This window comes from Podarcis gaigeae (genome assembly GCF_964106915.1).
Source record: "Podarcis gaigeae genome assembly, chromosome: 1".
Classification (NCBI taxonomy): Eukaryota; Metazoa; Chordata; class Lepidosauria; order Squamata; family Lacertidae; genus Podarcis; species Podarcis gaigeae.
This window is the reverse complement of record NC_139678.1, coordinates 33,178,209-33,200,105: the sequence shown is the minus strand read 5'-3', so window position 1 is coordinate 33,200,105 and position 21,897 is coordinate 33,178,209. Positions and strand designations below refer to the sequence as shown.

General features: G+C 46.7%; 1 protein-coding gene across 3 annotated transcripts in view; it reads left to right on the top strand.

Moving 5' to 3' along the window:
* Positions 1-891: 891 nt before the first annotated feature.
* PAX9 (paired box 9) overlaps positions 892-21,897 on the top strand; it is a 40,107-nt gene continuing 19,101 nt past the window's right edge. For 2 of the 3 annotated variants that reach the window (XM_083741629.1, XM_083741628.1), the window contains exons 1-3: positions 892-1,186; positions 2,439-3,068; positions 10,136-10,278. In XM_083741629.1, the coding sequence (XP_083597755.1) occupies positions 1,183-1,186; positions 2,439-3,068; positions 10,136-10,278 (777 nt within the window). In that variant the 5' untranslated portion in view covers positions 892-1,182. Of the gene's footprint in view, positions 1,187-2,438; positions 3,069-10,135; positions 10,279-20,986; positions 21,038-21,897 lie in introns of all 3 variants that reach the window. The other variant, XM_083741627.1, reaches the window with a different exon arrangement.

Here is a 21,897-nt window from a genome sequence, read left to right as displayed (position 1 = left end):
GGTACCTACGGACCTATGGATGCCTAGAGGAAATTGTACCCGCCAGCCAGCAATGCATCATGATCTGCCTGCCTTTGGGCAGTTGTAGCTCTGCTGATTTTTCTTCTTCTCTGAATGCTGTCATAAGGATACTTAGGGGAAGGGACTCCCATAGAAAGCCACTTAGATTAATTGTTCCGGGTTTCAACAAAGAAAAAAAAGTGTGTGAACGTGTGTGTAGGCAGCTAGATATTAGCTGGGGTGATTTAAACGCGTAAACGTAAGTGTGATAATTTCGTTCATGGAGCCACGAATTCAAAAGTTATTGTTTTTTCTTCCCATGTGTAGAAAATGGGACCCGCTGACTCCCCACTTTCTGTTGCCATTTGATCACTTTTCCTTAGACAGACGTCCGTAGCTCTTTTTAAATTATTGACACTTTCCTAGAACGCATAACCAATTTCTTATAAAAGAAGTATACTTTCGGGGGGGGGGGGGAAGGGAGGGAAAACGTTCTGATTTTTGAAAACATTACTTTGCCCTCAAATGTAGAAGGGGGAAAATTGCATTATTAGCAACCACTGAAAATCTGCAGGTTCTGGACGGCAAAAGGTGGACCCTCTCTAATGAAAACTATACGGTCTTGAGCTGCTTACCCGTCTCATTAATGCATCTGGCACATTCCGGCATTAGTTTCCTTGCTAATGCGCAGCTATCGCGCACCTATTGCGAGCTGCCCCTGTGCCGGGAACCCAGGTGCTGATCCAAGCCCGCCTGCGAAAGCGAACGGAAGGCCCTTCCAGGGTGAGCATGTCTGTCACCCTCCTCTGCCAATGAGAGGGCCCGTTCTCCTTTAGGTCCGCCCTTGGCGGGGGCGTTCCCCTGCTGAGTGATAGCCTGAGCCGCCCCGGCCAGCCCAGCCCAGCCCACGTTGCTGCGAGATTGAAATGCAGAACTTAAGTCTCCTGTCTCAGGAAAGTGACTTCCTCGGGGTTCCTTTCCTTGACACCGTCGCCGGCTCGCGTGGTGGAAATCGGAGGCAGCCGCCGGGGCCTCCTCCTCCAGCGCGCACTGCGCCAGGCCGGCCAAGGCGCACTCGGTCGCCTCGTTTCCGTGGGGGATCTTGAAAAACCAAAAAAAGCAAAAGCAAAAGCAAGCCCCACCACACGTCTCTCCCGCTCCGCGGTTGCCCTGACTCGAGCCATGGGTAAGTTGGGCCGGGGAGGGAGAAGGCAGGAGGGTGCGGGGCTGGCGAGGCAGGAGCTAGCAGCAGCGCCTTCTCGACTTCGCTCTTGCTCCTACAAGTTGGAGGGACGCGCGAAGGGTCAGCAGCCTCAGCCGCAGCGGGCGATCCTAATCAGGCTGGGCTTGTAATTTGGGGCTCGCCTGGAGGGAGGCAGATAGCTCGGGCGCCTCCTCCCCCGAGGTGCCCTCTTTCCGTGCGTTTCGCCCTTAGCTTTAAGCTACTTGTATTTCTGAGCGAATCTCCCAAGCGCTGCTGACTTAGGAGAGGAGCTCCCGCAGCTCTGGCTAGCTGCTCGCTGCTGCCTCGCCAGCATTTCCCAGAACTTAAATTTTCCAGGCTGAACGAGACCAGATAATTTTAATCATACTCTTAAAAAAAAAAGAAAAAAAAACCAGTGAGAGGGGAAGAACAGGAAGGGGGGCAGAAATTAGTGGTCGACAACCGCCCTTTCGTTTTGTTTATTCGCATCTGGAACTGCATTCAAGAGCGCAATTCTAGCTGTGTCTACTCAGAAGCAAGCGCTCTTGTAGCTAAAGGGGGCTTACTCCCAGGTGAGTGGGTTAAATTGCAGGCCGGGTCCCGTTTCAACAGGACCTGCTTCCAAGTAACGCCTCGGTGCGAACTTTCTCACCCCCTCCCGTCCCGCCTCATTGCAAAACGGTGGTTTCCACAAAAGTGACTCCCTCTCAAGCCTGGGTGTTTTAGGATCGCGGCCCGCGCTGCTGCTGCGCCCGTTCCAGAGCTGCAGACGGATGCTTTAGCATGGAGATTCGTGAGATCCCCCCCCTCAAAAATAGCATTTTCTCCGGACGGGTGGGTCACCGCGATCCGAAAAGAGTTTTTTGGGTTTTTTGGCAGCCCGAGCCCAAACCTTGGAGGGAAAGCCCCGCTCACTGCAGGGGGGCTTACTCCCAGGGAAGCATGCCTAGGATCGTGACCATTTCCCGCGGGCCTCGCTTCTTGCCAAGACCGGTGACCCGGGGGCGAGCGTACCTTGAGGGAGAAGCGAGGCCTGGCTCTGCGTGGAATCTGCTTCCAGCTCCCTGGCGTGCTACCCCCGATCCCTGGGAATGCAGCTGCCCCCTTGCAGTCACGGGGCGGCTTCCTCCTCCCAAGTAAACGGCTCCAAACTAGAAATGGGTTGGGGGGCGTCGGGGCTGCGCTTGTTCCCACGAGCGAGTCCTATGTGCGGTGCGTGTGTTTCTCCCCACAGAGCCAGCCTTCGGGGAGGTGAACCAGCTCGGCGGGGTTTTCGTCAACGGGCGCCCGTTGCCCAACGCTATCCGGCTCCGCATTGTGGAACTAGCCCAGCTGGGCATCCGGCCGTGCGACATCAGCCGGCAGCTGCGCGTCTCGCACGGCTGTGTCAGCAAGATCCTGGCGCGCTACAACGAGACGGGCTCCATCTTACCGGGGGCCATCGGGGGCAGCAAGCCCCGGGTCACCACGCCCACGGTGGTGAAGCATATCCGGACCTACAAACAAAGGGACCCCGGCATCTTCGCCTGGGAGATCCGAGACCGGCTGCTGGCCGACGGCGTGTGCGACAAGTACAACGTGCCCTCGGTCAGCTCCATCAGCCGCATCCTGCGCAACAAGATCGGCAACCTCTCGCAGCAGAGCCACTACGACTCCTACAAGCAGCACCAGGCGGCCCCGCAGCCCGCCCTACCTTACAACCACATCTACTCGTACCCCAGCCCCATCGCGGCGGCGGCAGGGGCCAAGGTGCCCACCCCACCCGGGGTGCCCACCATCCACAGCGCCGTCCATATGCCTCGCACGTGGCCCTCCTCCCACTCCGTCACCGACATCTTAGGAATCAGGTCCATCACCGACCAAGGTAAGCGCTCCTGGAGACCTCGGGTGATTAGGGCAGGAAGTGGCAAGCCAAACCGAAGGGGGACCCCCCTGAACTCCTCCCCCAGAGGGCCCAGGGCCTACTTGTGGGGTGGGGTGGGTTCATCTCTTTACAAGTTAGATCTCCTCGGTACCAAATCCTGTCAGTGTTACCTTGGCGAAGGTGTAAATTGAAATAGAAATCCTTCATGACTTTGCCCAAGATAAAAGCTACAGATAACCCCCCCCTGCGGATGACGTCCCCTGGACTCCTAGCTAGCATATCTACTTTGAAATAATCTTCATCTTACTTGGTGGGAATTTCAGCTTCCCAGATGACATTTAGCTGATTCTTTGGGTACATCCTCTAAATGGCCCATTTCAATTTAAGCAGAAATAATATTTTTATTATTTGTATCCAGCCTATCTGACTGGGATGTATATATTTGCAAAGTACCTCAAACTAATTTGAGCTAACAAAAATCAAATGCATTAAAACAAATATGTTGTTTTATTTTAAATTACCTAGTTCCAAACTGAAATAGAACCCAGTTTGCTTAAATCTATGGCCCAATAAGTGGCACATTTGCTTTGGAGTAACTTCCATTAAGCTTAGTTTAACTTGCTTATGAGTAAACATGCATAAGATTGGCCTATTCAGATTAGGCTGCATTCCTACATATACTTACTTGGGATTAAGTGCCATTGAGCATAGTAGGATTTATTTCTCAATAAACAATCCTGCATCTCGTTTTTTAGACTGGGCTGCAGCTATGTGTTTGTGATATGGCACTCAAGCCTATCTGCATATTTGAAGATATGTTTGCTAGTGTTATATGGCACTGCATTGGAAAGCCTAGTTTGTGTAACTCCTGCCTTACAAGTATACCTCTTAATAAATATAACATAATACAACCTATTTTCAGATGGCTAGCCATATTAATCTGCCCCAGCAAAAGCAACCGTCTTGTGACATCTTTTAAAAATTTAATATGGCCTAAGTTTATACCATAATAAATGTGTTAGCTTTTAAGGTGTCACAATCCTCTTTGCTGTTATTATATACCTGGTAGTAATAGTTATATAAACATATGAGGGTGTTAAAACGATAAAGAACCCTGTGGCGTTCTAAAAACAATTTTATTGTGCCATTATGTTTCTGTAGACTATAGCTGACTTTCTCAAATGCTTAAATGTCACCTTCAGTTTGGCAGCAAGGTAGCATATTTTAATATATCCTAAAAATATAAATGTCTATGATATAGATGAATAATGCACAAGCAAAGCAATAGGCAAGCATGCAAAAAAAGAGAGAAGCTATCAGGTATATTTGCTTTTTCCCCCTGCCAGGCCTTCTTTGTGCCTGTTTGCTTTCATGTCAGGGATTCTACAGGAAAGGCATCTCCTTGAAATTGCAGGCAAATCCACCACCAGTTTTCGCAATCAGACCAAATTTGCTCAGACAGGAAGTTCAAATGTCACCTAATTGCTTTCGTTCTTCTGCTTCACTTTGTTTTCCTCCAAAGCGGTGGTCCAGAAAACTGAAACTACCGACGTTTAACTAGCATTTAGCCCCTTCCCAAGAACTGCTGCTCGGCTCGCTTTTCCTTACTTTGCTCCAGAAATCGAAACCTTGCCGTTGCAAAAAGGCAAGAGCGATTGAACCGAACAGTGAAACGCTCAAACTAAGCACACGGCATCAGATACTTGCCCACCATCTCAAAATGTGATGCTACACAGTCTCGCTAGGGGGGGTCTCATAGGTTTTAATGGGGCCAAGTCCCCCCCCCAAAAAAGTGTATGTAAATCTAGTCAGCTCCTCCCAATAGTCTAACTCTCCCCCCACATCAATTCTACCTATTTTTATCACGAAACACTATTATTTAGATTATGGCTGCTGTATGATTTGGCAATTTTTAAAAACAAAACAAAACACAATGTTCATAAAATATTCAGGCTTGTTTTTTTTAAAAAAAAATTCACGCTGCTTTGCATGCTGAGGGCAGAAATAAAATAATAATAATAAATAAATAATAATAATAATAATAGCTAAACATTAGGTTCTAACTTTTTCTAGCTCACTTTTAAGATTCCAGTTGGAATTTCTGCAGGAAAATAAATGCTGCCAGTCCTTAAAAATTACAATGCATTTTCCAGGGAGGGGGGGAAGATTTGCAAATGCTAATTGTGCCCCTTGTGGGTGGGTGTTGGGGAAAGAGAAGGAGCTGCACGAGAGCGATACGCGACTTGGCGTGTATTTCCTCCTTTTCTTAGAGCCATAGTGTCCAAGGCCTCCTACCTAGGGAGCCGGGCAATCGGGTGGGATCTGAATGACAAGGAGGCTTTTCCATCCCGTCTCCAGGCCTCCTCCGCTCCCTCCCCTTCCCCTTCCCCGCTCCGGTTTGCGGAGCTGCATCTGAGGGCGCTTTGCCCTTGATTTATAGGATAAGCTGACCTTGCTGACACGGAAAGGAAGCCCCTATTCATGGGAAAGTGAGAGATCAGCAGAACAGGGAGCTCGCAGAGACAGCTCGCTTTCTTAAGACAACTTTCGACGTGCGCCAGCGCGAGGAAGGGAAGAGACCAGCGGCTGGGGGGCTCCCCTCTTTCGTCCCGGAGAGGAGGGGCCCCCCTGCGTCCTTGTTGCGAGGGCCTCCTCTATGTCCCTACCGAGCACCCGTAGCATTTCCTTCGCCCTTTAGGGCATCCACCGAGTTTCCAATAGCCTGTTGATGGCAGGAGTTCATAAAATAAAAACCCCAAGTGTTTGCGCTGAAATGGTTCTGTTTGCACCCTAAATGCCCTGGCTTAACCGGCTTGTGGATCCCATCGAAGGCTCGCTGCGTTTGTCAGCTTTCCCTGATGGCTTCGAATTAAGATTCCGTTGAAATCTATGGGACTTGCCCCCAATCAGTCCTATCTTAGGATCGAAGTGTTCTCGCCCCTAAATCCTTACGGTTTTTTGCTTGGAAGGAAGTCAGCTGGCCCCATGGATTTCAAAGGCACTTGCATCATGGCAAAAGAGACGGGGATCATAGTCACATCCGGAAGTAGGCTGTAATATTGATACAGGCTTAGGATAGAGACACGCAAACATTCCGTTTTCTGGTGGCTGTTGCAACCGCGCAGCTTTCCAACGGAGCAATCCTGTACCGGTCGACTCTGAAGTAAGTCCTATGGAGCTCAGTGGGGTTTGCCTCCTCCATCCGTCACAGGATATAGGTTGCAAGCTAAATATTTCAAACAAATAATAAAAAAAACCCTTCCGTGTTAATTTGCGAGTTAGTTTTCATTACGCATCTCCTGCCGTAAAATGTGACACTATTCCATCAAATCGACCTTGAAAATAATTATGTCAAAGATACTTATCACTACGCAGGGGCTGTCAGCAAGAGAGGATGATGGGTGACTTTCAACAACTGCGGAGTTTTTCTTAATCCAGTTAGGCCCAAATAATTTCATTCCTTTGTGTTAGGATGGAATAACTGGGCGCTGGAGTTTGGGGGGTGGGGTTCGTTGAAAACAGTGTGGAAGGTGGAATGGAATGTCAGATCTGCCCGTCCACATGTACCTTAAACACGTCTACTTGGAAGTAAACACTTGTTAATTCAAGGGCGCTTAAACGCTGCGCATAACAAGATTGGAATCCAATTATTTGGAACGCTCCAAATGCACTTCCGTTCCTTATTTGAACGTTGTAAATTCAACCCAGTCTCGAACTCAATGATATTTACCTCATAATAGACAGGTATGGGATGTCACTGTAAGGCTTCAATCCACCCATGGAGCCAGTAAATACAATTGGGGTACTCTGGAGGAAGAGGATTCAGGCGTGAAACCAGAATCACGATAATATGTGCTAAAATGACGCCATACTGCCCTGTAACACCCCCCCTCCCCAATTCTCTGACATTAAATATATTGCCTATTATCGATTACCGTTTATTCATGGAAGTGAGTGACTGGAATGAATGGCCACTTCTGGTTCGCCCTGTCATAAGTGGTGGCCTTTGAGACTGCGGAAGTCCAAAACTAGGTAGCTTTTTATCTTTTTCTCTTTTTTATGTTTATCAGGCTGTTGGAAACTCAGTGGCTAGAAACGCGTTTAGGATGGGACTTAAAAGGCAAACAAAATTGTACGGGTGCTGGACAGGGACATAACAAGGCGACCCAAATCACAAGTCACAAGGCAAAGTGTTAGGAGGAAAGACCTTCCCCATCAGGTTAAGCGGAAATGTAACACAATTCATCAATTCTGCAGGTGTTCGTGGTGATTTGTCCTTTTGCGATTAATTAAATGAGAATTAGTTTGTGTGTGAAGTTAAGCTTAGCTTCCCGGTGGACAAAGCTACTGGTCGTTTGCAAGGCTTTCTCCTTTGATAGACCCCATACAGGCTGAAAAAGTTTGGAGGAGACTTTGATTCGTGTGTTTGTATCTATGTATCTAGCGCATCTAATATTTGCACAACTATAGTCAAACACAGACTGTAGTCAAACTACAGTCAAATTTCCTTCCAGAAGTATTAACGTAGATTTATTTTTATTTTTTAAAAAGAAGCAGCCACAGCAAATACCCTTTTACGAGCTAAAATTACCCCACCCATTTAAACTTAATATACCTCTATGCTCAGCTGAATATCTGTGTTACTTTGATTTCACTGGAACTTGTTTGTGGTTCAGAATATTATTAGGATCGCAGCTTCTCTGTATCGGGGACATTAACTGCGATCTCCAGGAAAGGAAGGCAGACAGGTTTTTCAGTGTTGGTTTGTTGGGAGCTCAGAGCTCTCTCCTTTCTAACATGGTAAAGCTGAAATCGTAAACACGTTTGCTGGCGAGTAAGCGCGCTTGACCACAGAGGGGCTTACTTCCGAGGAAACACATTCCTCGGCCGTGAGTCCTACTGGGAGACATCTGCATCCTGCTCCTTTATACGTTTATTCAGAAATAAGTACTTATAAATAGCTGTTTATCGGACCGTAGGATTGGGGTTTCAGTTACTTGAACTTTAAAAGAAGGAGCAAAAGTTTCCAGCTTGCAGGCGGTGGAAACGCACCCACAGGCAGGGAGGAGATGGGCTGGCTTCAGCCTGTTTTATTTACTTCCTTACAGCGCAGTTGCATGCGTGTCTCCTTAGAAGTAAGCGCTATTGAATCCAATGGGACTTAGTCTCAGGCGAGCGTGTCCAGGTCTTCAGCCACTTCCTCGTGGTTGTACTTTACGCGTGCAAAACCAGGATCTCTTCACAGCGAAGGCAATAAATAGCCTCCGTTAAGTGATCCCGAGTTTGCGCTGTTGCTTAACAATTTCAGAAGCCTCTTCCTCGCCAGGTCAGCTGGCGGACCACCGTCTCTTGGAATCATTCAAGGAGCCAGGAGGCGGGACGTTGGGTTTGCACCAAGGGACTCCTCTCGGCCTGCCGCCCCCGCACCCCGAATATACTTTAACTGCGGGGGAGGGAGAGAAGGAACGAGACCCTCGGAAAATAAGAAGACTCTGGGACGGGCGGGCTGTGCGCGGCGCATTATGAGCCTGCGTTAAAACCACAGCTTGAAATAACGTTCGTTGTTTGTTGGTGGGCAAAGCCTGGCAGATAGCGACTGAGATGTCACCAGAAGCTTGCGCTGCGAAGAGAGGTCCCACGTTTTCCCAAGTCGGGGCCTCCTGCTGCTTTCATTTTCATTCCTCCCCCCCCCCCATTTATTTCTTTGTTTCATGTTGGATGGTGGTGAGAGAAGCGATCTAGCGCCTGGCTCGGCAGATTTACAGATTTACTATAGGCTGAATCCCTTGATTTAAACAGGAGGCCTCCGTTGGAGCAGATTTGCTCTTGGGATGTGGGTCCGGTCGGTTGGGATGGCACCGCAGTCCTAAAAACCACGCTAGATCCAGCGCCTGGGAAGTACCGCTGTGGAAACCATATAAATCCAGCGGAGGCGGTATACTAGTGTCGCCTCGGCAAACTTACTCCCGAGTAAGCCTCGCTGGACTCGGTTGGGACTTGCTTCCGAGTCAACGTGCGTGGGATCCTGGCTGCAGGGCTGCTGCAATCCTAAACCCATTTAGTTGGGAATGAAACGTCATGGGATTTACTTCAAAGTAAACATTTTTAGGCTCGGGCTGCCCACGGGGCTTGAAGAGCCGCTGTAATCGAGACGGCTGATTTCCGACTACCCGAAACCTTAAATCCTAGGCGCATTAAATAGAAACAAATACCACTGATTTGAACGATTTCAAGCAAATTTGATTAGTTTCACGACTTTTCCTCCCAAGGAGGGCGGGGGGAAACGGTTTCAGGCTGGGGGAAATGAAGATCTGGGAACAAATGGCACGGAAACCCCCAGCCAGCCTCCATTAGGAAGGAGGTTTCCAAGCCCCGTTGATAAAAAAAGGGGGGGGTTAGCACCCAAGGAGGAACAGGGAGCCAGAATTGCCGCCCCTCAACGCACCAACTTAACAACAAGTTCCATTACGGGTCACCTACATATTCCTGCATTGCAGGGGGCTGGACTAGATGACTCAAGGGATCCCTTCCAGCTGTACAGTTCTATGATTCCATGGAGAGGCGATCGGGACTTGCTTCCGATGCGATCAGGCACGAGGGTCAGTCGCCCTTTTCCTTGCCCCGGGAGACCTTGGCTAACGAGGTGCAAGTAGATGAGGGTTTTCACGGGGAGGGAGGGGAGAAGGAGCCGGGCCCTGAGTCTCTGGTGGAGATGCAAACTCCAGCCGGCCATGGGCGTAGTCAGGATTTATTGGGGGGGGGGGAGAGGACACCCACCTGTCATCATCCTCTGACTGGCTCTGTCTAGCAGATTCGGAATGAAATGTCTCAGCCACAGTTGTTTAAAATTTCTTTTGACCCCAAGCGCTAATAATAATAATATATGTGTCAAAATCTTCCTACAATTTCTTGATTGTGGGGTGGGGGACAGCTGCCCCCCCCCCGTCCCTCCCTGGCTTTGCCCCTCGCACCCAGTCCTCCCTTGCGCACGAGTCTCTTTTTCCGGGAGCCCCGATCCGAGGCCGGCGCCCCAGGCTGACGCTCCTTTGCCCTGTCTTTGCCCGCAGTAAGCGACAGCTCGCCCTATCACAGCCCCAAGGTGGAAGAATGGAGCAGCCTGAGCAGAAGCGGCTTCGCGGCCACAGCGCAGCACGTCGCGGTGAACGGGCTGGACAAGAGCTCCATGGAGCCCGAGGCCAAGTACAGCCAGGTAAAAAGCGAGCGCCGGTTGCCTGGAAGAAGGGCTGGGGGGGGGGGGGATTGGAGGAGGGGTAGGAATCGCAGGCTGAGTTCTCAATGCCCTTCCCTGGTGGTGAGGTAGTTAGTTGAGGGCAGGACTTGCCTACTGCCAAGTAAGCCCTCCTGAATCCAGTGGGGCTTATTCCGAAGTAAGTGTGACTAGGGTTTATTGGCTTTCTTTTCCTCCCTGTGCCATATTCCAGTTGAGTTCCAATATACTTACTCAGCAGAATCATTTTTTAACTTCCAATAAAGAGAGAAACGTTTTCAAACCGGAACACGCAGCGATCTGGATTACGGTTCCGCATGAAAGCCAAAACAAGCCGCCTTCTAGCATGGACGTAGACAGGATTTTTTTGGGGGGGGGCAGGCCTTTTGTTAGAGGGGCAGAACCTGTTAACTATGCATTTATTTTTATTGATTTGGGGGGTCAGCTTCCCCTCTCTGCCCCCCATTGGCCAAGCCCATGCTTTCTAGTAAAGCCAAGATCCAATGAATTGCTTTAAGTGAATCTTCCAACACACACCTATTTTGGGATGGTGTGTGTATATATGTGTGTGTATGTATGACCCTCCTCTCCACACCACCCCCTTTTGGGGGTGATATTGGAGTATCAAAAATAGTACGCAGCAGCAGAAATTCAGGATGGTCCTGCCCGAATCCTGTGCACGCTTCCTTTGTCTTCAGCAAAGCCAGGAGCCACAGGAGAGAGTTTGGCTGGAAATATATTCTGGAAGCAGCCTCAGCTCCCATACTGAGAGTTGGATCCGGCTCAGTTACTTGAACTTCATTCCCATTGAAATCAATGAGGCTTAAGTGAAGTCATAACTAACTTGCCCCACTGATTTCATTGGGCAAACTAAGCAAACTAGGAGTTAGGCCCAGTGAACTCAATAGGACTTCTAAGTAGACATACACAAGATCATAGGATTGCACTGTTTGTCCTGTTCCAATCCAGAGTAAACCTGATTATATGTGTTATATGAGTTGGAGAGTGGCTGGGGAAACCCAGCCAGATGGGCTAGGTATAGATAATAATAAATATATTATTAATATTAATATTCTTACTTGTCACTTGTTGGAGAAGGGCTGGAGGGGAGGCTTGCTTTATTTTGAAATGCTTCCGAGGTTGTGCCATTCCAGTGTGGGAGTACTGAGCTAGGTTTTCAATTAATGATTTGCCAGACCAAGAGTCCCTTGCTTTAATTTTTAGGTTTTACTTGGTTTGTAATAAGTTGCCTGCTTTCTTGGAACTGAAGGGGGGTGGAGCTCTGTCTTCTCTTAGCAAACTATTCCTTTCCTGCCCTGGTCCATTGGGCACCTTTCAGTGAAGCATCCTGAAGTCATGTTGGTTTTGAACAGGAAAGGCATACAACTCTATCCCACACATTCACTCAGAAGTTCCACTGTGTCCAATGAGGTTTATTCCTAGATAAGTGGAGACAGTTACTTAAGCACCCTTATTGGGGACCAAGCCCCATTGAACTTGGTAATACCTATTTCTGAGTCAACTTGCTTATTCCTGTTAAGCGCCTACTTCAGTTTCTTAGTGGAATTAACAGGATTTCAGAATGCTTTAAATGCCACCTTTGAATGGGGACTAGTAGAGATGACCACATAAAAGCTACATGCATTCGTCATGTGAATAGGCCCCAGAGTGCCCTTTGGACCATGGCATAAGCTTGGATATTAGCTTTGTAATGTATTTGTATCCCACCATATGACCCAATGAACCTTTTTAGAATTGTGGTGTGATCTGGCTGCAACATCTGTCACCCCATTGATTGCCAGGGTTGATTTGGCTGGCTAGGCGGGTGTCTGCTTCCTCCCTCACAGCTTCATGTGCATTCCTCCTGAAGCTGTGCATTCGAGAGGACGACCATCCCAGGTAGAAGGCGTGTACCATTCTTTGGTCAAGGATACACGATAGCTGCACTCCCCTGTCAGAACCTTCAAACCAACTTTGTAATGTACTTACTGTATATCCCACCATGTGGCCCAATGGACCTCCTTACAATTGTGGTGCAAGATATATCGTGACGCGGGTGGCGCTGTGGGTTAAACCATGGAGCCTAGGACTTGCCAATCAGAAGGTTGGCGGTTCGAATCCCTGTGACGGGGTGAGCTCCCGTTGCTCGGTCCCTGCTCCTGCCAACCTAGCAGTTCAAAAGCACGTGAAAGTGCAAGTAGATAAATAGGTACCGCTCCGGTGGGAAGGTAAACGGTGTTTCCGTGCGCTGCTCTGGTTTGCCAGAAGTGGCTTAGTCATGCTGCCACATGACCCGGAAGCTGCACGCCGGCTCCCTTGGCCAATAAAGTGAGATGAGCGCCGCAACCCCAGAGTCGGTCACAACTGGACCTAACAGTCAGGGGTCCCTTTACCTTTTATATATTGTGAACCTTTATTCATGCTTTCTCCAAGTCTTTTATTTCTTCAACCTCAGATCAGTTGGTTGCTCCCAGTGCAGTGACCCATGTGTAGATGCTGCTCCAGGTGTGCTATTTCCATGCATATTTATCATTTTTCATCCAGAATGATGTTCTGCCTGTGGATGCTTCTTTTTGCACATTGATTACCCCGACTTGTGGGCACATCCACTTGAACACAAATAACACCCTTCCCCAATATATTTTTATGTACTGTAAATGCACCAGATTTTGAGGAATCAGTTCAACTGATTGATAATTGATTTATTTAAGAAAGTAAGAAGAGCTCGTCTGGATCAGATCAAAGGCCCATCCAAGCCCAGTAACTTATTTTCACAGTGGACAACCAGATCCTTATGATTATTCAGAGGCATGCAGTCTCTGACAGTGACGTATTCTACCATCATGACTAGTTATCATTGATAGCCCTTTTCTCCATGAATTTGTATAGTCCCCCTTTTAAAGCTACCCACGCTTGGAAGCCACATATTGTGGTAGCAAATACTATGTGCTGTATGAAGAAGTACCTCTTTTAGTATGCCCTGAATCTCAACAATCAGCTTTATTGGATGGCTCTCATTCATTCCATTCATTCATAATTTTATTTGTATGTCTCCCCCACAAAAATCATACCCAAAGCAGCTTAAAAAACAGGAATGAATTTCAAAATCAAATAGTGCAAAAGCAATTTCATAATAGCATAATACCTGCATAACAGCAATACAATAACATATAAAAACATAATAAAAAAAATCCTTCAGTAGCACCTTAGAGACCAATTAAGTTTGTTATGGGTATGAGCTTTCATGTGCATGCACACTTCTTCAGATACCAGTGCACACAAAAGCTCATACCAATAACAAACTTAGTTGGTCTCTAAGGTGCTACTGGAAGGAATTTTATTCTGTTTTGACTATGGCAGACTAACACAGCTACCTACCTGTATATAAGGTAAAGGGACCCCTGACCATTAAGTCCAGTTGTGACTGACTCTGGGGTTGCGGCACTCATCTCGCTTTATTGGCCAAGGGAGCCAGCGTACAGCTTCCAGGTCATGTGGCCAGCATGACTAAGCCGCTTCTGGCGAACCAGAGCAGCGCACAGAAACGCCGTTTACCTTCCTGCCGGAGCCGTACCTATTTATCTACTTGCACTTTGATGTGCTTTTGAACTGCTAGGTTGGCAGGAGCAGGGACCGAGCAACAGGAGCTCACCCCGTCGTGGGGATTCAAACCACTGACCTTCTGATCGGCAAGCCCTAGGCTCTGTGGTTTAACCCACAGCACCACCCGTGTCCCTACCTACCTGTATATAAAAGCATGCAAAAAAACCCATACCATAAATACAATGAGATTACATCAACATCTAATACCCACTAGCAAAAATAACCAGGGAGCTTAACTGTGTCACCTTGATCCTAGAAACTCCCCTCCCATCATGTCGCTTACAGTCCCTCTCCTGCAGCAACTTACAAGGCTTCCAAAGGCAAGGTGTGGGGTAGCTGGAAACACCTTTCTCAGGATGTTGTGACTCTGGGTTCTGGCACTATGAGAGGGGGATAAAACCTTCTCTCTTATTTTCCACACCATGCCTAATTATATACATCTCTCATTAACCATGCTTACATCCTTTATGGTATCTTTCCTATTGTCCTTGATGCTTTGTTTCCTAATCTGCAACGTACTATACATTCAAAGTTGGCTTCTATTATTGCAGTTTTGAATAACCCCTGCCTGCATTCTTGGGAGATTTGACGATCTTGACTTTCCATTTCAACTTTCAAGGAGTTTCCTCTCTTGAAGTCAAATGTGCCCATGTCAGACTTCCTTGACAGTTGTCCACATATGTAAATGCTGAATTTGAGATAACTATGGCCACTGTTTGCAGTCCGTTTGACAACACTTCCATCTCCCACCAGGTCCTGGGCACCACTTAAGTTTAAATCCAGGATTGCCTCACCTTTTTTGGGTTCTATGACCATCTGTTCTGCAGCATAGTCATTTAGTGTATCTTGACATTTTAGTTCTTAGTGGAAACCATAATATGCACGTATCCATCCTGCCCATTACTATAACACTTCCTCCTTTAGAGGCCTCCTTGGTAGCATTCTCCATCTTGAGATCACCCTGGGCATTTGGGTACATTCCAAGTACATCACTACTTTGGGACCTGTCTTGCCACCCACAGCGATGCTGTGAAGGTGTCTTTCCCTTTTGGGATTTTCAGTCTGTTCCCCCTTTGACACACAGAAGGACACCAATTTTTTATGCCCTAACCTGTCCTTCCTATAGAGTTTGTATTCGGAACCAGTGAGAATGCTTCACTGGTGTTCTCCATTCCACTGGGTTATTATTATTCCTATTATATATATGCAGTCCTTTAATACTCAACACCCCAGCATACCCATCTCTGTTCAGAGGCTTTTAGAATCAGCATAGAAGCCAGGTGTGGGGAACCTCAGGCCCAGGGCCAGATATAGCTCTCCAAGTCTTTCTGCCCCACCTTCAGCACTCTCCCTAGGCTACACCCACTCCCCAGCCACACCCCTCATTGCCCTTGCTTTGCCGTCTTCTTCAGTAGTTTTGTTTGGCTGGAGTGCATGCATGAGTGTAGAAATTAACTTACTGCACAAAGGTAACAGGTGTGTGTGTTGCTGCATCCACTGTTTTTCTCTCACCCCACTGGCCACTGGCACATGGCACTCAGAAATCACCGTCATGCCAAAGGAGCTGGTCACACCCTGGCACACACATTTGCGCATGGCATCTCTATCCTCAGCGTCTGTTAGTGTGATGGCAATTGCTTGGAAAGGCTTGTTTTCTGTACTGCAAAGGATTTGGGTTACCAAACTGTTTGCAGACAACCGAAGCCATGGGATTGTTTGATAAGCTAGCTGGACTTGAGGTCCTGTTGAAATAAATGGGACAGGTTAGTAATGGTCAGTTTAAGTCCCATTGGTTTCATTGAGAACTAAATGCCGCTCAGCGGCCTGGATCCAACCCAGCATTTCTAAAGAAGTTGTGAAAGAGGATTCCCCTGCCCAGGTCTTACACAATTTCTAACACCAGCAGAGTTGTTACAGCACAGGACAGATTTCATTTTGAATTTTTGTTCCTTTGGTGTTTACATAGGCATATGTGATTTCTGGTTGCTCAAAGTTTATGTTGGACTGCAGAGGTGTGTAAACTTCAGTTCCTTGTCCAGGTCATGCTCATGCAACTCTTGGGTTGAACAAGGAACTGGGAACCAACTGCAGCCTTGTTGTGTTCCTTTGAGTAAAATCCGCATACATGTGACCAGGTGTACTTTCATTTGCCTTTGTCTCCCCTGGGATGTAACTGCTTCCCGTTCTGTGGATTTAGTGATGTAGCACCAAACTATAAGCACAGTGAGCACAGCAAGTACCATAAGCCACTGTAGTGTAGTGGTTAGAGTGTCAGACTATGACTGGGGAGACCAAAAGCTCACTGGGTCAGTTACTTACTCTCATCCTTTCAGGGTTGTTGTGAGGTAAAAAAAATGGGGAGGAGAACTATGTAAGCCTCCTTGGAAGAAAGGTGGGGTACAGGAGTACAAATATAGTTGTTGTTGTTGTTTAATGAGTAAAGATGGAGTTTCTCAAATATTTTTTTTTCTCCCCTCCTTTCTTTGGCAGTAGAAAAACCTGCTGGTGCAAAATGTGTGTGATCCTGGAAATAATCCCTGTCTTGCTACTGCAGGGGATCTGCACATATCAGAACCCTGTACTCTGTAATATAGGGTCAGGTTGGGGACTAATAGGTGCTGGTGTGGAATGTAGTGAAAACAGGCCTAGATTCAACTAAGGAAACCAGCACAAAGGCTCTAGCAAGTGCAACAGGGCTTCCTCCTGAGTGGCCCCTTCTTGCTTCCCCAAATCTGCTTTAGGTGTGATGAAAACAGCCCCTTAGAATAGCACAGAGGGGAATAGAGGGATATTGCTCCATCTAGCAAACAGAAATGCTTGTGCTGATGGAACGACCAGAAGAGCATGGTGTTGAATTCCTCCTGTAAATTATGCGTCAAGACAGCCTTAATTCCATCCCTTGGTGTCTGCTGTCTCTGGCCCACTCCTTATAATATTAGGGGGGCAGGGACTATCTATAGTGCTGTAGTAAGAATGACTGGAATTGAGGGGGCAAGAGTAGTGGGTTTTCTGCATTAGAAGGGCATTGAATTGGATGGCCTTTGAGGTCCCTTCCACCATTCCATACATTTGAAGCACATCTCTATCTCTGCCACCCCAGAAAAATAATAGGAATTGTATTTTGCTCCTCATAGAGCTTTATTTCCCAGCACCTTTAGCAGACTGTCGTTCCCAGGCTTCTGGGGAATTGCTTTAACTGCATGGTGTATATGCAGTGTACAATACTATTTTTTTAAAAAAATTTTTTATTGATTTTTACAAATAATTTACAAAAATCATATAACATACTTTCTTATCTTAAACAATGTTTTGGACTTCCATCAACTGCGTCTGAATATTTTTCAGTCTTTATCACTTAATCTGCATTTCATTATTTTCAGTATTACATTTAATACTCCTTCACTAATAATTCTTATCATAGTTTTCTCTGCAATATTTCGCATAATCCTCCTTACAAAACTTCTTGCAATCCTACTAGTGTAATTGCAGCATATGATTCTAAGCACGTAGAACACTTACCTAATGATGTAGTAGAATTGCTGGGGAATAGATGGGGAACCTTTGGCTCTCCAGATGCTGTTGGACTTCAACTCCCATCAGTCCCCGCTGCCTGACCAATGGTCAGGGGTAATGGGAACGCCGCAGGTGGCTGAATATAGGTCTCCCCTTTCTCTCCTTCCCCCGGTTTCATTAATCTCTTTCAGGAAAGAGTTAATAGTGATGTTAACTCTCATATCAACAATAAAAGAATAGTGAAACAACAAGATTTCAAGGCACCTTAGTGGCTAAGAAATGTAAGCTCTCATGGGCCAGAGTCCACTTTGTCAGATGCAAGAGACTATTTGTATCAGGCATTCATAAACAGTTGAATGGTGCTAATTCCTCTAACTTTTGTGTCACTTAGTAAGGCTAAAAGTCCCAAAGAGTTTAAGCAGTAGACTAACCTACTAAAACCAACTTTAGCTGGACATTTGGCAAATGCAAATTATAGCAAGGTTTAAATTGGTGGGCCTGAGAGTTAGGGGTGTGCGTGTTGATTTTTTTCATCTAATTTACATACTGCAGTAGGCAAATGGGGCAAAATAAATGCCAAAGGTATCCTTTTTGTATGTTATTGCGCTTGGTACCTTTTGCAGTTGTCTCATACCTGGTTCAGCATCTAAGAACAAAACAATGCTTCTAGACTAGATCTTAATTTCGTCAATATGTAGATGTAATAAATTGATTAACTTATTAGCCAGTTGAAAAGCAAGCAATCATTCTGATAAAAAATTTGAATCGGTTGCAGCTTTGGTTGTTACGCTCCATGAAAATAGAAAACAACTTGTCTGTGTTTACATGAGCAAAGGGAAAAAAGGGGGGGAGTATGCAGTATTCTTTGTTCACCAGTGATATTTGGTTGCATATCTGGACCTTTTATACATATGTAACTAAGACTGATTGATTATTTATTTATTTATTTAATTAGTTTATATCCTGCCCTTTCAATGAACAGAGCAGATAATGTGATATAGAGAAGTCACAGGCATTCCAACCCCCCCCCTTCCTATAGTCAAATACGTGTTTTGCCTGTGGGTTAAGGGCTGAATGCCGTTTTCCTAATCTCCACAGTTTCCTGAATGAAACTTGATTACTCAGATTCTGTTCAGGAAGTGGTGGTTTTGTAATTGCATCCATAGAATATAGGCCAACCTGAAGTTAGTGGGACAGATTCACCACTTGAATACTCTTCACATTTACGCCACTGCCATAGGTCAGGGAAGTTGTCACCAGTGAAAGCGCGTGCGCACACACAGACACACACACTCTGCATTTAGTCACTGCATTTTAGTGGGATGATTACAAAGGATTTCTGTCTGAGTTATACATAACATTTCCCTGGCTAGTAGCTTGATGATGAAAGTCTGTGTTTGGTTTTTTGTTATTCTTTAATTCGCAAGTGAATGCCTTTGAAAACTCATGCTTCTTGGTATATTTATAAGATGGTTCTGTCTACAGATACTTTCAGTGTGTGGAACTCGTTCCTCTGTATTTCTCATATTATGTGGACAGGCTGTGCTTAAGAACCTAAGGAGAGCTCTCCCTGGCTGGATCAAAAGGCTCATATACTCCTGCATTCTGTTCCCAACCAGGAAGATAGATGTTTTTGGGTAAATCCATACCATAGTCTTCCCTTACTTATTGCTCTCATTGACTGGTCTTCAGAAGCAGGTTGCTTCTGAAAATAGGGATGGAATAGTTGACAGCTGGTGATAAGCCTACCATCAAACTGAGAATGCACTGTGTGTTTATGCAGTAACAGACTCCGTTCAGCTCCTGAAGGCCCTGCTGTGGATCCCAAACCCCAGGAGATTTTCTCTTGTGCTTATGCCTTGTTGGTTAGCTCTGTTGGTTAGAGTGTGGTGCTTATAATGCCTAGGTCATGGGTTTGATCCCATGTATGGATGCATATTCCTGAATTGAGGGGATTAGACTAGATGGTCCATAGGGTCCCTTCCAATTCTATGATTCTGGTCCATGGGGTCACGAAGAGTCGGACACGACTAAACGACTAAACAACAACAACAAATAATGTCCTGTTGGGGAACTGCCCACGAACATCAGGCTGGCCACTGTAAGAATGAAATTTTGGCATAGATGGTCAAGAAAAGCATGCTTGTTCTTCTCTCTCTCTCTCTCTCTCTCTCTCTCTCTCCCCGCTTACTGGCTGGCTTACGTGCCGGTTGATCTGCCCAGAAAGAAGAAGCAGTAGTTATAAGGAGAAGAAAGCGTTATGCTTGACCATAGTTTCATGCCTTGTGTGTTTCTAGGCTGTAAGCTGGATCACCTTCCTGAACCTTTAAGTGGTGCAGTAGTGGAGAACACCTCTTTCCCCCAGCTGCATTGTGCCTTGAGTCTTACATGTGGTAGCTTCAGAAATGGATGTGGTAGAGAATTTATTCAAGCTCTTCCTTACTCATATCCCAATCATATATTTTATAATTACTGTTTTGTTTATATGACAAAGGAACTTTACAGAGTAACCAAAGGTTATTTTTTTAAAAGCTGAGAGGAAAGTCTCTGCCTCAAATAACTTACACTCTGCACTTTGACAATGAGAGGAATGAGGGAGATATGTAACGCGTCCAGTTGAAATTCACTCCCCATAAGGCTTGAGAAATATGGGTGGTATTCAACTAAGTTTTCATTAGAATAGACCAGGTTTCCCAAGCATGAGTCTCCAGCTGTTTTTGGACTACGGTCTCCATCATCCCTGGCCACTGGTCCTGCTAGCTAGGGAGGATGGGAGTTGTAGTCCAAAAACAGCTGGAGACCCAAGTTTGGGAAACCCTGGAATAGACCTTTGGGCAACATTCAACTAATGGGTCCTGTCAGTGGAAGCCCTGTGCAAGGACCTCTGCTTGTGCAATGGGGCTGCCACTCATCCACCCACCCACATGCTCCCCCCGCCCCAGAACAGTGCATGGGGGAAGGAAAGAAAGGATTGCTCCCTCTTGCAAGTCAAGATGCTTGCCCTCACTGAGCAATCGCCTTAGCAGGACATGAAATTCCTCCCGTAGAAAAAAATGGACCTAACTTATTCATGTTAAATAATTTCAGTGGGTCTTCTCTGAGTAAAACTTGGTTAAATACCATCCTAAGTCTGTTTAGAATCACACAACCTTAGAGTAAAATTTTATACCTACATGCACACCCCTTAAACATGGGTAACTTTTCATGGATGGTTTAAAATTGGTCAGGCTGCAACTTGATCTGGCTTTGCAAGTTCACTGAAGTTAAACTGAACCCACTGTTGCAGGTGGAATATGCCAGGGTTAGCCAACATGGTGCCCCCCCCCCCATATTGTTGGACTGCAACTCTCATCAGCCCCAGCCAGGCTGGCCAATATTTGGGGATGATGGAAGTTGTACTCCAACAATATCTGGAGGACATCAGATTCGATATCCCAGGAATGCTTATGAAATCCTCTCATCACATTTCACATTGAACCTGGGAATCCCTTCCTAGGGAATAAATTTTCTTGAATATGGACATAGTGGAATTGCCTTCTCCTATATGTAACCTTTCCTCCCCCTATGCACTCAGGTCATCAGGAGAGACCCTTCTCTGAGTACCTGGCCTTCAGAGGCAAGACTGGTGAGTGCAAGTGGCAGGACCTCTTCAGTTATGGCACCCTCTTGTGGAATTTGTTTGTTCTCAGGCCCATTCTCTCAAGACTTAGGAAAACGTTGGAAGCCCTTTCCTTTCAGTCCATCTCTGTTTTCTTTATCCGTCCTATTCATACTTATTCATATGATTGCTTGTGCATGTGTAGCTACCTGGGATGAGTGGAATTATTTTGTTCAGTGTCAAAATTCTTGAGTGGATGATGGCAGGCAAGGCATCATTGATGGACCTGAGGACATCTGGAGGTCCATGATGATGATGAGGAACCTCCCAAATGTGTTTTGTTCCCAATCTTCCTTCCCAGGTGAGCTGCAGTGAACCCTTGTGAGACCTCCTCCTTCCTGACTGCTTCTGTGCCCAGCGTTGGGCCGTCGTGTAAGGAAGCTGTCCCTTGTGTACCAGAGTCAGGCTCCAATGAGAGAGCCTGTTGTGGGGGCACCTGGTTCTGCCCCCTCAAAAAAATGTGCCTGGGGCCACGGTCCCCATGCCTCCCACACTATGCCACTGATGCCCCATGTATGCAAAAATACTCTGTTCCAGTTGACTAAGTGATACAGAAGGCCAAGTTACTCTGGGGTGAGAAGGCTCACTGGGTCAGTCGGGGGGGGGGGCTCACATGATCTGCTTAGTATGTTGTTGCATGCAACCTATGGTGGAACCCAGTTGGTGAATGGTTGTGTGCATTCACCCTACCCAGTGGAGCCACTGGTTTACAAGAATCACCTGAATACCTTGCTAGGGTGTTAGGGAAATGGACTCTGGTTAAAGAGGAACATTTTTGTCTGGCGCCAGTCAACCCCCCCTGGCGAGAGCATTCCACAAATGAGGAA